The 13,478-nt window shown below is 55.7% G+C and overlaps 1 protein-coding gene across 1 annotated transcript; it reads right to left on the bottom strand.

Moving 5' to 3' along the window:
* Positions 1-11,726: 11,726 nt before the first annotated feature.
* On the bottom strand, positions 11,727-12,703 carry NEUROG3 (neurogenin 3). Its single transcript, XM_085229480.1, has one exon. The coding sequence runs from the start codon at positions 12,566-12,568 to the stop codon at positions 12,008-12,010; it is 561 nt and encodes a 186-aa protein (XP_085085606.1). The 5' UTR covers positions 12,569-12,703; the 3' UTR covers positions 11,727-12,007.
* Positions 12,704-13,478: the final 775 nt, after the last annotated feature.

The following is a 13,478-nucleotide window of genomic DNA, read 5'->3' as shown; positions in this document are numbered from 1 at the left end:
AGCAAGCAAACCCCAAAAGCTGTATTTACACACAGAGATGCACTTCCATCCACCTGGCTATAAGGAACAAGTCCATCTACACAGCACGGAACCAGTTGCGCAGGACAATACGTGCTTCTGTGCACAGCTGCCTAGCAGAACAGTTTATGAAAGCTCATGCACTCCATCCTCGACCATCTGGCTTGGGCTTACCAGTGTCCAGCCCAAGCCGTGCTTACGCACAACTCTTCCCTCCAACAGAATATGGAAGAATGTCTTTTTTTAAAAAACACTTTTTGCAAGGCCACCTGTTTTTACAAACCCTCCAGAGTTTGAATCTTGCAGATGTCTTTCTCCCTTGTTGCCCTTTGCTCAGGGTGAAGCTGGCTGGCTGGGAGGACACAGCAGAGCCCTGTGCACAGCAGTGCTGTGATCACGCTACAGTCTGCTCCCCATAGGGCAGAGGTGCAGGTGAGGTCTGTTCACGGCACACATCAGTGCCCCCACACACCTCTCACCCCCAGCTTTCCCCTCGCATAGCATGAGCTCTGCCACCCTAAAAATAAGTTCCCCAGCCGACAGCTGATCCCCACACAAAAGACCCTCCATATCCCAGGAATTCCGCAGGGCTGACAGACAGGGGAGCAGTCCCACTTTTTGCTCCCAGCCCTGAATACCGCCGTCAGCCTGTCCATCCGTCCATCCCCCAGCATCCTCGCAGCTGAGCTCGCTGCAAGCCCAAGCAGCCCCCGTGCTGGCGGCTCCAGGCTGTGGTGGGGGTTAGCAGATATCAGGGCTGTACAAGTGCCACCTGCCTTGGCCAGTCACTGCTGCAGAGTGAGCCTGGTGCGGATGGATGGAGGGCCATAGTAGTCTGCTAAATGCCTTGTCTCAGCCTCACATTACCCATATGCACTGCAGTCCTGCTCAGAGCAGCTCTCCAGCCACAATCCCTGCTCACGCCTGCTGGCACAGGGCTGGCGGTGGCATCAGGACGGCACAGGCACTACTGACACCGAAGGCCTTTGTTGTCTATTTATATCCTGCCCTCTGGAAGCAACTCACTGGCTGCTGTCCCTCCATGCCTTGTCACTCCTCACTTTGCAAACTGGCTCCCAAACAGCCCCACTGCTGCCATCTGGAGAATTGCTCCCTTCTCACTTGCTCCTGTTTAAATAGAGCACCATTAGGCATCCAGATCGCATTGTCTGGTTAAAAGGCAGGGAAATACTCTTCTTATCAAAGACATAATAACAGGCTACTGACCCCAAGATCCCAACCTTTACCTTCGTATTGCTCCTGGCATGTTGAAGTTCACGCCGCCTGCTACACAGGTGGGTACTAGGGGCAGGGCTCTGAACAGGGCTCATTGCAATAACACAAACACACGATGCAGCCATTAGAATAACCAACTTACATATACCCCATAAAGGAATTTCTCTATCATTACCTTCACTTTTCAGAAGGATTAGATAACCCCAATGCTGCTGAATGAACTCAAAGCCTTTGAGCTCTCAAAGAGCACCACAAGCTCTGTGATGAATCCATGAATGGACATAACCTGCGTCATATGGGTAACACTACCTCTCTTCACATCCCTCCTGATTCTTTAAGATTCTTCTACTCACATCTTAAGGGACTCCCAAAACCTACATTCTTCAAAACCATGAGACAGATATTTGGATCAGACTAGGGAAAATGCCTGAAGAAAGACACGGTGCCCAGCAGAGATCCTCTGGACACCCTACTGGGGACAAGCCCTCTGCTAACCCCCAGCCCCATTTCTTCCCACTCTAGCGATTGGGACAGCAGACAGACACCCAGAGGGACTGACATACAGGATTTATTTATGAGCAGCGCATGTCTGCACAGCCTAGGGATCCTCCAGCTGTCTCTGGAGCCACTAACAAAGCCACGAGGCCAGACAGTGTCAGCTGGGGCTGGGGGAGCTGGGTCATGTTGCAGAGAAGGGGACCAAGAAGAAGGAGGAGGGCCATGGCAGGTGATGGATGTGGCACACAGCAGGTGTCCTTCCTGATGCACTTTTGGGGCTACTGCTGCTGCATGCACTTGGGAAATCAAAGGATGGAAGGAAAACAAGCAAGTTCCCAGATGGCAGAGACCCACGTAGAAAGGCTACCCCAACCTGACCCATCTCCCTGTCCATTTGGATGCATCCAACCTTGGTCACTGCACCAGCTACCCCAGTCTGACCTCCAGCTTCTTCTGTAGTGGGACACATCCATAGGGTGGAGCAGCAGCATTTTTCTCCTCAGAGCCAGGACACGATAGTAAGGGAAGCTCTTGGGGACCTGATCATCACCAAAAAGCAGAAGCACAAAGCAATATAGCCCCAAACTCCCCACCCTGAAAAGCAGCCAAGGCCACATCCATCCCAGGGATGCCAGGAAGAGCCCAGTGAGAGCAAACATGCACATGTTGCTGGTAAAGCTTTGAGGACCGTATTGTTTGCTAAAATATTGCTCCACAGCCCCAGAGGACTCATGGAAAAGAAGGAAGCAAGCACTGGTTTCTGCTTTCCTCAAACAGATTGCTCAGTGGCACCAAGATCTAAAGAAATCACCGTAAAATGCAATCCGTTTGCTATTTGTGCTATTCTCATTAATTTCTTCCCTGGAATTTGGGGTTTGCCCTCCGTGGGAGGCTGTTTTGTGCAGAACCTGGAAAGTTCCAGCTCTTCTCAGCAGCCCAGCTGGCCCTATATCTTAAGCTCACCAAGCTCTCTGGAGGATACTCCATTTTGCTGGGCTCCATCTCTCACCTCCGGGCTAGTTTTTGGGCAAAGCCTAAGCACGGCCCTCCAGCAGACCTGGATCCAATGGTTCTCCTGCCAACATGTTTTTTTTTCCCATACAGAAGAGAATTGACAGCTGCCCTCCTGCCTGAACATCTACACAGCAGCCTGGGGACAGAACCTGCATCCCTGCACGTTTTGGAAGCACTCACATGCATCAAGGGGCTGCAAGAAGGCTGTTGCCCTGTAAAATTTCTAAATGTTTTTCATGCACACAGAAAGAGAAACCATAAGGACATGAAAAAATACAAAAGAAAAAAAGAATAATCACAAGCATTAGTGATGTGTTATGTGAGACAAGGGAGCCCTAAAGGAACATTATATCTTGATGTGCCACCACAAGCTGTTGCTACTGCAGCTCCCCAGGTGTGATCTTCTGTCCCTATTTCTCCCACATCTCCAGTCCTCAGGAGCAGGCAGGAAACTTGACCCCAGCTTCAGAAAGCTGCTAGCATCTCCTGGAAAGAGTTTCCTTCCTCGAGAGAGAGGCAAGAGTGTGTTGGGGTAGTGAGCCAGAGGTGAGCACAGCTACTACGATCACCTGCTATCCTAGGCTGGCCCATCCTTCTGTGATGGCCCCTCCTGACTGCAAAGCCAGCATCTTTCCTAGGAGGAAACTGTCAAACAGCATTGTTTGCTCCCCCTCGCTAAAAAAAAAATAAAAATCTCAGCCATCCCTCCACAGTGCCGTGTGGCCAAGGCGCTCAAATTGCCATCCCCAAATGATGGCACCCACAAAAGCACTGCTGATGGCCTGTGCCAGGGCTAGGAGCTGCCCGTGTAAGTGTCACTGCAGTATTTATATCCTTTTATTATGCTTTAAACCCTTCTGGAGAAACAGGTGCAGGGTTGCTTGCAAAACAGCAGCCAGTGGCATCTCCCTATTATGGACACACACATCCAGGGGGACAGGGGCGGGTCTTACAAATCCTCAGTGAGTGCTGAAGCCATGGGTGACAGCAGCCCCTGGAGGAGAATAAACGCTCCCTTCATCCTCCTGCACCAGTACACACAGAGCACATGGGATCTGCTCCCCTGCAGAATGTTTCCTTCAAATAAAAGCTCTTTTAGACACAACCCAGGCCAATCCTACCTGTGATGCTGGGAGCTCCCCTTCTTCCTGCCCGGGAACAGGGTGCTTTGGGCCTTCCTTTGGGGGGTGCCCAGGGAAATCCCTCACATCCTAGATCAGCACTCTCTAGCCCAATAGAAGGTCAGGAAATATAGAGAAAGGTGCTCAGGCTGACTCAGCCTTAAAACACATTGCTTTCAGGTGGTGCCACTCTGACGAGGACAAGACCAGGTGCAGCTGTAGAAGCTGTATTCAGCTCTATACCTGCTATTTTTCCAGTCACTAGGAGTCTGCAGTGCCCACTGTCCACATTGTGCCTATCACCAACCCAAGGGCTGCAGCAAGTGGATATGAAGCGCAAATGGGCTCTCGTACAGCAGAGGTTACATAGGTCAGCACAGCAGCAGCTGGCTTTGAACATTCCAAATATCCCTGACCTCAATGCAAGCTCTGGGCACCTCTCGCTGCTGACAGTTCAGCTCTGCAGATCTATAAAACATCTGGCTCAGCAAGGGGGGGACCCCGTTTCTGGATGTCACCACCACAGGGAAGACACTTCCTCTCCCCCCACAAGGGTCGGAGAGCCAGAGGGAAATTTATGTCCTTCCCCTCCTAAAACTCTTCTCCAGATGGATCTCCAACACTGGATTTATTTTTTTTTTTTCCAGGAGGAGGAGGGAGGAGAGGAAGGGAGATGGGCAAGGGCACGGCTGCAGGTCATGTTCTGCTCCTGGCAAAAGCATCAAACAGAGAAATGGCCTGGTGGCTCCTCCAGCACCCACAGGTCACCTCCCCAAGGTGTCCCAGCCTTGCTCAGGAGCACATGGACCACGCTGATCCACCTGAGCAGCCCATGACATTCAGCATGGATGCTGAATGCTGGGAGCCACCAGTGGCACACGCACAGCTGCCCCACACCCACAGGGACACCTCAATGGGAAGAATTGATGGTGATGAGGGCCATCCATCGGGCCGCACGCTGGCCCCACAGATTGATGGCCTCAGCGACGGGCTGTGCACAATGGCCAAGTTCAGGCTGCGGTGGCCGGGAGCTGAAAGGCGACAGCCATAAATAAGCTGGGGGGAAGGGAGGAGGCAGAAGGCTGGCAGGGAAGGATAAATAAATACACTGTGGGGAGAGATGCTGCCGTGGGGTGGCTGATTTGGGATGATGCTACTTATCCAAGAGCCCTGAGACATTCCCCCACTTTCTGTCATCCCCTTCCCATCCAGCTGCAGAGGAGCCACATCACACATCCCCCAAAATAGAGAAAGAGGCTCTGCACAAGGGATTTTAGGGTCATCATTACACCATTATCAGCACAGCTCTTCCCCCTAAGACCTTTAAATCTCAGGGGGTTTTCCATGGCCAGCGAACACTCACTGCCTCCCAAAGCACCGACCCTGGGCTCCCTTCTGTTGGCCACCAGGGGACTTGGGGGAAGCAGGGAGCATGGAGCCGGACACTTCCCACACTGTCCCCATCTGCTTCCCTGGTGCCAGTTGCTCTTCTCCAAGCTAAATAAGCCCTTTGCATTTGTTGTGGTCTCCTCTCTCTTTCTCTCCCGTCCGCTGCTCTGTCAAGGCAAACCTTGCCCAAAGAGCTGCTGTGATTTACAGCGCTGCTAACAAATGTCGGAGCCAGGGAGCCGTGCTGGAGCCGCTGGCTGGCAGCCTGCCTGGACAAACACACTAAAAGTCAACCCCAGTGTGGATACTTGAGGAATTAGTGTCCATACAAAGATGCATTAAACACAGGGAGAAAAATGGGCATTTCTTTACAACGTAGGGTTGAAAGGCTCCTCAGGGCTGGTTAACATATGTTGCATCTCCCTGCACCTGCCCTGCAGCCCCTTGCTGTCCGTCTCTGTCCCTGTCCCCAGTCCCACGCACAAGCATCCAATGAGCATTGCTCTGCTATCAGCATTTGCCAACGGCCTTGTCATCATACAAGGGCCTTTGCCCATGTTTGGGGATTAACCCCCCCTCCAGCATCTCCTGCTCTGTGGATTTGTCCATTCATTGCCAGGAGAGGCAGCTCAGCCTTGTAATGCTCCTTGTCCAATGCCAAATTTCCAACAGACCGGGAACAGTATGCAGAAAAATATCATGTCCTAAAATATAAAAAAAGAAATAAGTAGCCTCTGGGGCTCTTAGTCGGACACAACATTTTTCCCAAGCAAACTTATTCCCATACATGCGCGGCTGTACGCCGCAGCTCTGGAAAGGCCATTATGCAAACTGATGTGCTGTAAATCTCCCGCATTAAAGGGGGATACCGCAACCCACGGTAACCCAGCAGCTCACGGATCACCACGCTGCCCCAGCGGACAGCCTTACCTTATTTTACCTTCATGTCTCATCTCCAAAGCACAACTCCTCACCCAACAGGAGATAGGTGGAGGATGGAAGCCTCCCCTTTATCAGTGCATGGAATGTGGACTGGTTTTACTCTGGCCACGCAGTACCATCCATGCCAAAACTCAACTGTCATACACTAGGTACCCAGTTAGCCATGACCATGCTGCCCAAGTGATACCCTACAAAGCCAGCATGGAGATCCTCCAGCTGGGATGGGGAATGGAAAAAGCAGCACTTTTTCATGCTGCAAGAGTCACCAAACAGGACCAGCCCCAAGCAGGTACACAGAAAGTTCCTGTTTGTTCCATATGGGATCACCATGAATGGCCCTGTCGCACATCATAACTCGGGATTTTATTAGCCCCCAGTCGCAGTGATTCCGGGAAGCTCTAAAAAGTCACTTTGATTCTCAGGCTCTGTTTTTTCTTTGGGAATTAAAATACCTTTCATCATTGCAAAGAACGCAGAGGAGTTACAGAAAAAGGGTGGGGTAGGAAATTAAAGTAATTAGGGGGAATGGCTGGAATGTGCCAGGCCTCTTTGGGTGCATCCTCACGTGGGGACGAGACTTGACCCAGCTCTGGCAGGGCAGAAGCATCCCTTGGGGCTATGGTGACTTCCCTATATGGGTGACGTGTGGTGGGAGACCTTCCCCATGGCCATGGGGACCTTGGGGCCAGGAAGCATCTAAATCAGGCAGTGCTGCAGCACACAGCCGCTTCCTGCCCAGCCCCGCAGGAAAGAAACCAGTGAGCAAACAACAGTGTGGCCAAAATGAAGGTATTCCCCTGAGTCAGTGGGCTCATTTGGAATGCCAGTGTGGGTGTGAAAAATGGCAGCTGGGAGTCTGGGGGAAAAATAAGCAGGTCGTGGATAGAGTCCTGGAGGCCTTATGGCTCATATGATCATAGAATCATAAGGTTGGAAATACCCTCTCAGCTCACCTAGCCCAACCCCTGCCCACCCCCACTGCCCATGCCCCTCAGTGCTGCATCTCTATGGTTCTGCAACACCTCCAGGGACAGTGACTCCACAGTGAATTCATAGAGCTGTCTGCAGATCAGAGACCATCATGAGAATCATGGCCAAGTTCAGGGGGAAGAGGGAAAGAATACAAACTTAGGTCACACCTTTCCTCAGCTCTGTTTCCAGAAACAAAAATATCTTGGAGTGAAAGCTGTGGAGCCGCAACTCCGATGCTGTCACCACACGGGAGTGCATCCAGGGCTTCTGCGTCCACCATGCTCTGCTGTGTTTATCTTTGGCTCCAAGGGGGACTCTACAGACAGGGCTGCATGTTGGCGAGCATCTCCCCAAACCTACGTGTCAGCAGAGTGGGGAGGATACACTGTGCAAGCATCTGGCTGTCCGTACAGCTCTGAATCTGTCTGTGGGGACACAAGGCACTTCCACACTTCCATTTGCTTCTCATTGAGGGACATCTGGTCGTGCCAGCACAGCAAAGCTACACTCAGCTTCAGTGTATCGTGAATTTGGGCAGGCAACAGGAAGCCTCTTCACAGCCTGGGAGGCACCAGGCTGGAGGAAAACAATACTGGCTGCTGAACACTCGGGGCCCGGGTGCTTTTTTTGTAGAAAGTAAGAAGAATGGATGTTTACTTGCAGGAAAGCTAGGAGCGGAAAAAGTTATCAACTTCATTGTTTGACACAAATAATTTCATCTTATCCAGTCATACGTGCATTTGAAAAAAAAAATCCCACAAAAAAATTGTTATTTAGCATCACTCAGTGTCTTACCATGGAGGCAGCACCATCTCCTGGCCAAGCTCCCTGCACTCAGCTTGTAATGCCCCAAAGCACTGACCCACAGCTCACCTGCAGGGGTTGGCAGTGGGACCTTTTTGTTTTTGGGCATCATGGAGTGCAGAGAGGGGACAAACAGCCACCAGCTGGCTCTGGAAGGAGGGCTGATAAATGGCTGCACCGTGCTGCCTGAAGAATTATTAACATCGGGAAGGCTGACACCTTGGTTTTATCCATACAGCTGGGTCCAGGGCAGGACTGGGGAGCCCACTGCTTCTTCCTGACAGGTTTATGAGCACCATGCTGGGGGGGTAAATCATTGCCAGAGCCACAAGGCTGAGAGACCCCTAATGCAGGGGGGTCCTCACCACAAGCACCCTAAGCCCACATGCTTGTTGGATTGGTGCAAACCACAGCCATCCTCTCACTGTCTCTCCAGCTCAAAGAGAGTGGAATGGAGCCGAGCACTAAGTTCCAGGCTGGCCCCAACCCTTGTCTCCTTTGTGCTTCCTTTCCCCAAGACCCCCCAGGGGCTCCAGGTGGCCACAGCACAGCATCAAGTATCGACCTGCTGTTATCAGCTCCCACTTTATCAGGAAGGGGCCCCTCCACGCCAAGCACCTGCCCCATCAATCTTCCCCCGTCCCTCAGTGCAAGGACCCAGCTGGGGACAGAGCGGCAGCAATGGGGAGAGCCGGCTGCCCGTCCCAGGCTGGCACCTGAAGGCTTCACAAGTGATGGACGGGCACCAGGTTCTGGCTGCAGACATGTCTTGATTTGCCCTTCTGTCTCGCACTACAAAGTCTCCCCACTGCCCTCCCCATCGAGTGCAGCCCTGGCCCAGACGGGCGGCGTTCCCCCTCGCACCGCTCGGGATCCCCTTTCAGCTATCGCTTTTTGTATCAATTTTAAAAGGGGGCACTGCGGCTTTAAAGAGGTTCCCAGACTTGCCTTTGTGACCGGAGGAGAGGGTGGAGTGGTGGCGGAGGTGGGGACCCAGAAGAATGAAATAAAGAGGAGTACAACAAAAAGAAGTTAAAAGTGTGAGTGACAAGTTTGCGGCAACAGGCTCCAGCCCCTGTGGGGTCGTTTGCACGAAGAATGGAAACAAACGAACAAATGAGCTGGATTTTCATGCTTGGTGGACGGTGAATGAATAAGCATCTTTTAAAACCCTATCAGGAACTCTTTGGATTGTCATTATAGCTGTGGGGGGGTGGGAGGCAGACTTTTGAGTGCTGGCCATGTGAAAGAATCCCAATTCTTTGCCTTTTCTTTGCCAGCGAGCGTGGCTCCACTGCAGTGTGCAGCAGTGCGGGAGCTCCAGGTCCGCACGTGGGAGCATCCCATGCCCATGGAGCATCCCATGCGCTCAGGCGCATCTCATGCTTGCAGCTGCTGAGAGGCCATGGGGTTGGGGAGTGCCCCAGCCCATCAGTATCCACTGTACTTAGTCACTTTTTGGAGGCAAGGGAACAAGGAGGAGCAGGAACACATCTGTTGCCCTGAGGAAGGGACACGGTTCTTCCCCTTGGCTGGCCCTGGCCATGAGCCTGACCTTTCCAAGACATGCACATCACGTATTGATGGACGGGTGCTGGTCTCAGTCGCTCACTGTCCAAAATGTGGTCTAACCTCCGGCAAAATTCTGCACTGATGTGGCAAATTTCCTATCTAAATCCAAATGTTGTAGTGAGGGGGTTCCCCCCTCCACCTGCAGAATGAAAAGTCAAGTGCTCTGCACAGGGCTTCCATGCACAGACCTGGCACAAGCCTGCACTCCGGGCTAGTGCGGGTCCCCACGGCCACCTGTCCCTTCCCACCACAAAGTGCAGTGGCATAAAGGCAGGCACTGGCACTGGAACAGCCCCACAGAGAGAAATGAGACCATCATGCACTGAACATAGAAAAAAGATAAATGGAAAAGGAGTCTTTCATTCTTCATTATCAAGTTTCCATGGGTTTGCCAAAACCATAGCAACCAGTTCAAGCAATGATTAACTTAATAATGTGGAGGGAAAGGGGGGGGGGAAGCATTCAAGCCCCTAAAGAAGTCACTAGTTCTCCTGAGGTAGTAAATCCGATCCCCCCAACACATAGCCCCACAGAGGACCAGAAGCATCCCAAACTCCCAAAGAAAAGAAACTGCAATGCCACAAAGTCCACTGCAGCAGCCACATTCTGGAAATCCAGCTGTGCCGTCCCCTTTCAAGACTTCTGTAACACCTGCTGCCTACCAGGCTTCATTTCCTTACCCCTTCTCCTGCCCATGCGCACCCTGACTTCCTTTTGCCCACTTTGCCAAACATTGCCTTTGCGGCATCCATCCAGTTACCGTCCCCATCCCATGGCACATGCAGACACAGAAGAGTGATGTTCTCCAATATAGAGAGGAGCTGGGAAAGCATTAAATGATTTTATCACCCAAATAACCACGGGTTCTTGCCTGTGGCCACACACAGAGGCCTTGGAGCACTTTGCAAACTGTTAGGGTATGAAAACAAAAAGCAATTCAAGCAGTAAGGGGGGAAGGGGAGAAATACTGTTAGGTCTTTCATTCTGCCTGTCTGACCTGCGGTGCAGATAGATCACGTTCGGGAGCAGCGCACACAGATGGGCGCACGCTGCCTGCTCCTGGCCTCAACTTCTCCCACCGCCTGCGTTCCCCGAGGGGCAGGAAGAGCAGATCCCTTTAAAAAAAATCCCACGTATACATCCCAAAATAACCCGGCAGAGGTTTCCAAGCGCATCAGCCCCTCGCTGCCCTCTTTCCACCCCCGGGCCGGGCACGGAGCGCACGGCGGCGCCTTCAGCACCATGGCCAGGGCCCGGCGCGCCGCCGCGGGACGGCAGTGGGGCCGCCCGCGCAGATTCCGCGCAGATCCCGCGCAGCGCAACCAGGACGAGGCGCCCGGGAATCCCGCACCCTCGCTCTCGCCTCTTTTTTTTTTTTTTTCCTCTCGTTGAGGAGACGGGGGACTGTTTGTGCGCGCGCCTTTGTTTCCAGTAACCAAATTTCTTTTGTTCTACAAATTGCCTCAAAAACGTCTCTTTGCTGCTGGCAAATGGGCTCAGCTGAGAACAATTAGCATTACAATGCGATTTCGGCCTCGCAGGGCGCTTTGTCTAGCGACGACCATCCCGCCGGGGAGCACCGAGCGGGGTGGGCGCCCGGCCGTAAATCTCCAGCTACAAATTGAGTCGCGGGAGGAGAGGACCGGGGAGGACTCGCGGGATCCCCTCCTCCCGGGGCCGCTGACGTGGGCGCTGTTCCTTTTCCCACTAGCTCTGCGGAGCTGCCCCGAGCCCGGTGCCCTGCATTAGGCTGAGCCCTCCTGGAGAGGCTGGGGTCGCGCCGGGGCCGCTCAGCCGCGGGCACTCGGCTTCAGGAGCGCTGCGCCCAGGGGACGTCCCCAAAACTGCCTCGGGGGGCGAACTGGGCTCTGAAAATCGGGGGACGCACGGCCCGAAGTGCGCGCAGGGTGCCGGAGGGCGCACGGCAGATTGCTCAAGGGCATAGGACCCTGCTGAGCTGCTTTGCGTGCACACAGTGAGCAGGCCTCCGCGTGGCCAGCGCTGTCCTCCCCGGTGCGTACTGCGAGCAATTTTGAAAGATCTTGTTGGAAAGAAAAGCAGCGGGTTGCACAGGTCTGACCGCGACACACTTTATTCTTCTCTTCTTCCAATAGCAACTGAAAAATAATAAGGAAAAGAATACATCCGCGGCCCCTCCAACGGTACAAACATGCGGACCACCGCTGCCAAAAATACTCTTATATACAAAATATATATTTGTTACGAAATATAATCAATAAATACAGATAGCAACAAATTAATATAATTTACCGTTTCCAAGTACAAAACCGTGATTTGTGTCTGCCCGCCCGACCCCAGGCCTGCTCCGCCAAACAGGACGGGGCGGGACGGGGGGCCCAGCCACCGCCCCCGGCGCAAGGTGCGCAGGGAGACCCTCGAGCCGGGGGCGATGTTCAGCGCCGGAGCGCTGCCCGACGGGCTCAGAGAAAGGCGGGGAAGGCGGCAGGGCCGCGGCGCGGGGCAGCGGGCGGCGGGGCGGTGGGGCAGGGCGAGCTCCAGGGCCCGGAGGAGGCGGCGGCGGCGACGGCGGCAGGGGGCGGCGGTGGGGGAGGCTCGGGCAAACCCTGCTCGGCCAAAAGCAGGCTCTGCGTGAGCGCCCAGATGTAGTTGTGCGCGAAGCGAAGAGTCTCGATCTTGGTGAGCTTGGCGTCGTCGGGGAAGGTGGGTAGGACGCTGCGGAGCGCGTCCAGGGCAGAGTTGAGGTGGTGCATGCGGTTCCTCTCCCGGTCGTTGGCTTTCATGCGCCTGCTTCGCTTCTGCTTGCTGAGCGGCCCCTCTCCGCGCGCCTTCCCGCGGCCGCGCCGCGCCTTCCCCAGCCCCTTCCTGCGAGCCACCTCCCGCGGGGGCAGCGCGCTGCGGGCGGGCGATGCGCCCCGGCTGCCCGCGCCCGGAGAGCCGCCCGCGCCCGGGGATGCGGCAGTGTCGGGGCCGCCGAAGTAGGGTTGCCCGGCGCCCGGGGCGCGGTCGCTCTGCGGGGCCATCGTGCGAAGCCGAGTGGCGTCGGCCCGCGGGGAGCCGGCCCCGAGGCCCCGCTGCGCCCCGCGGCCGCCGACTGCACCTGCACGCCTTCGGGGAAGGCTCCGCGACCGCCCCGTGCCGTCCCTCGAGCGCGGGCAGCACGGGTTGAGCGGCCGGCACACGACTGCCGTTAAGCCCCTATATATAGGGCCGGCAGACAATGGGGATTTCCCGGTCGGGCGGCGTGCGCGCCCCCCCGCCCGCACCCACCCCTTGGCACGCTTTTATCTTATCAGCCCGCAGGGAGCGTGCCGGCCCGGCACCGCCCGCAGCCCCGGCCCGGCCGAGAGAGAGCCCCCGCAGCCCCTCCCGTCCCGCGCCCCCCAGACTCCGATCTCCGGCACCCGGCCGGGGGAGGGGGAGCCCTCTCTGCCGCCCTCTCCCGCCGCTTCTCCGCCGCACCCCGGGAAACGGGGGCTGCTTCTCACCGGGGAAGGGTCCCCCCAAGATGTCCCCGGCCCCTCGCTCCCCGCCGTCCCCGCGCTCGGCTCGGGGAGGGCAGCCCCGCCGCCGGGGCTCGGTGCGCAAAATGCGTCCACAGCTTTGCGCACGGACGGCGGCGGGCGGCGGGGAGCGGTCCCCTGCCTGCCCTCGGTTCGCCCGGCGCGGTGCGAGGGTCCACGGACGGCGGGGCCGGAGTCCCCCGCGCAGCACAGAGCCCTCGGCTGGGGCGGGCGGGTCCGACCTCGGGGCGCAGTCCGGGTGGGGCGGGAGCCCCCCTCTCCATCACCAAAACGGCGCTGCGGTGCCCGCAAGGGGACGACGGCTCCGCCAGCGGCCGGGCCGGACCGCGGCGGGGCGGGGGGCTCAGCCCAGGGACGGGCCCCGCCTTCCTCCCCCCTCCGCCTGCCCGCAGCCCCCGGCCGCGGTTCG

This window comes from Meleagris gallopavo, chromosome 8, assembly GCF_905368555.1.
Source record: "Meleagris gallopavo chromosome 8, MGAL_WU_HG_1.1, whole genome shotgun sequence".
In the NCBI taxonomy this organism is placed as follows: domain Eukaryota; kingdom Metazoa; phylum Chordata; class Aves; order Galliformes; family Phasianidae; genus Meleagris; species Meleagris gallopavo.
The sequence above is the reverse complement of the archived record's forward strand: the minus strand, read 5'-3'. Positions and strand labels throughout refer to the sequence as shown.

Bases quoted from the DNA above. Each gene is read 5' to 3' on its own strand.
- NEUROG3 (XM_085229480.1), bottom strand. From the start codon at position 12,568: ATGGCCCCGCAGAGCGACCGCGCCCCGGGCGCCGGGCAACCCTACTTC.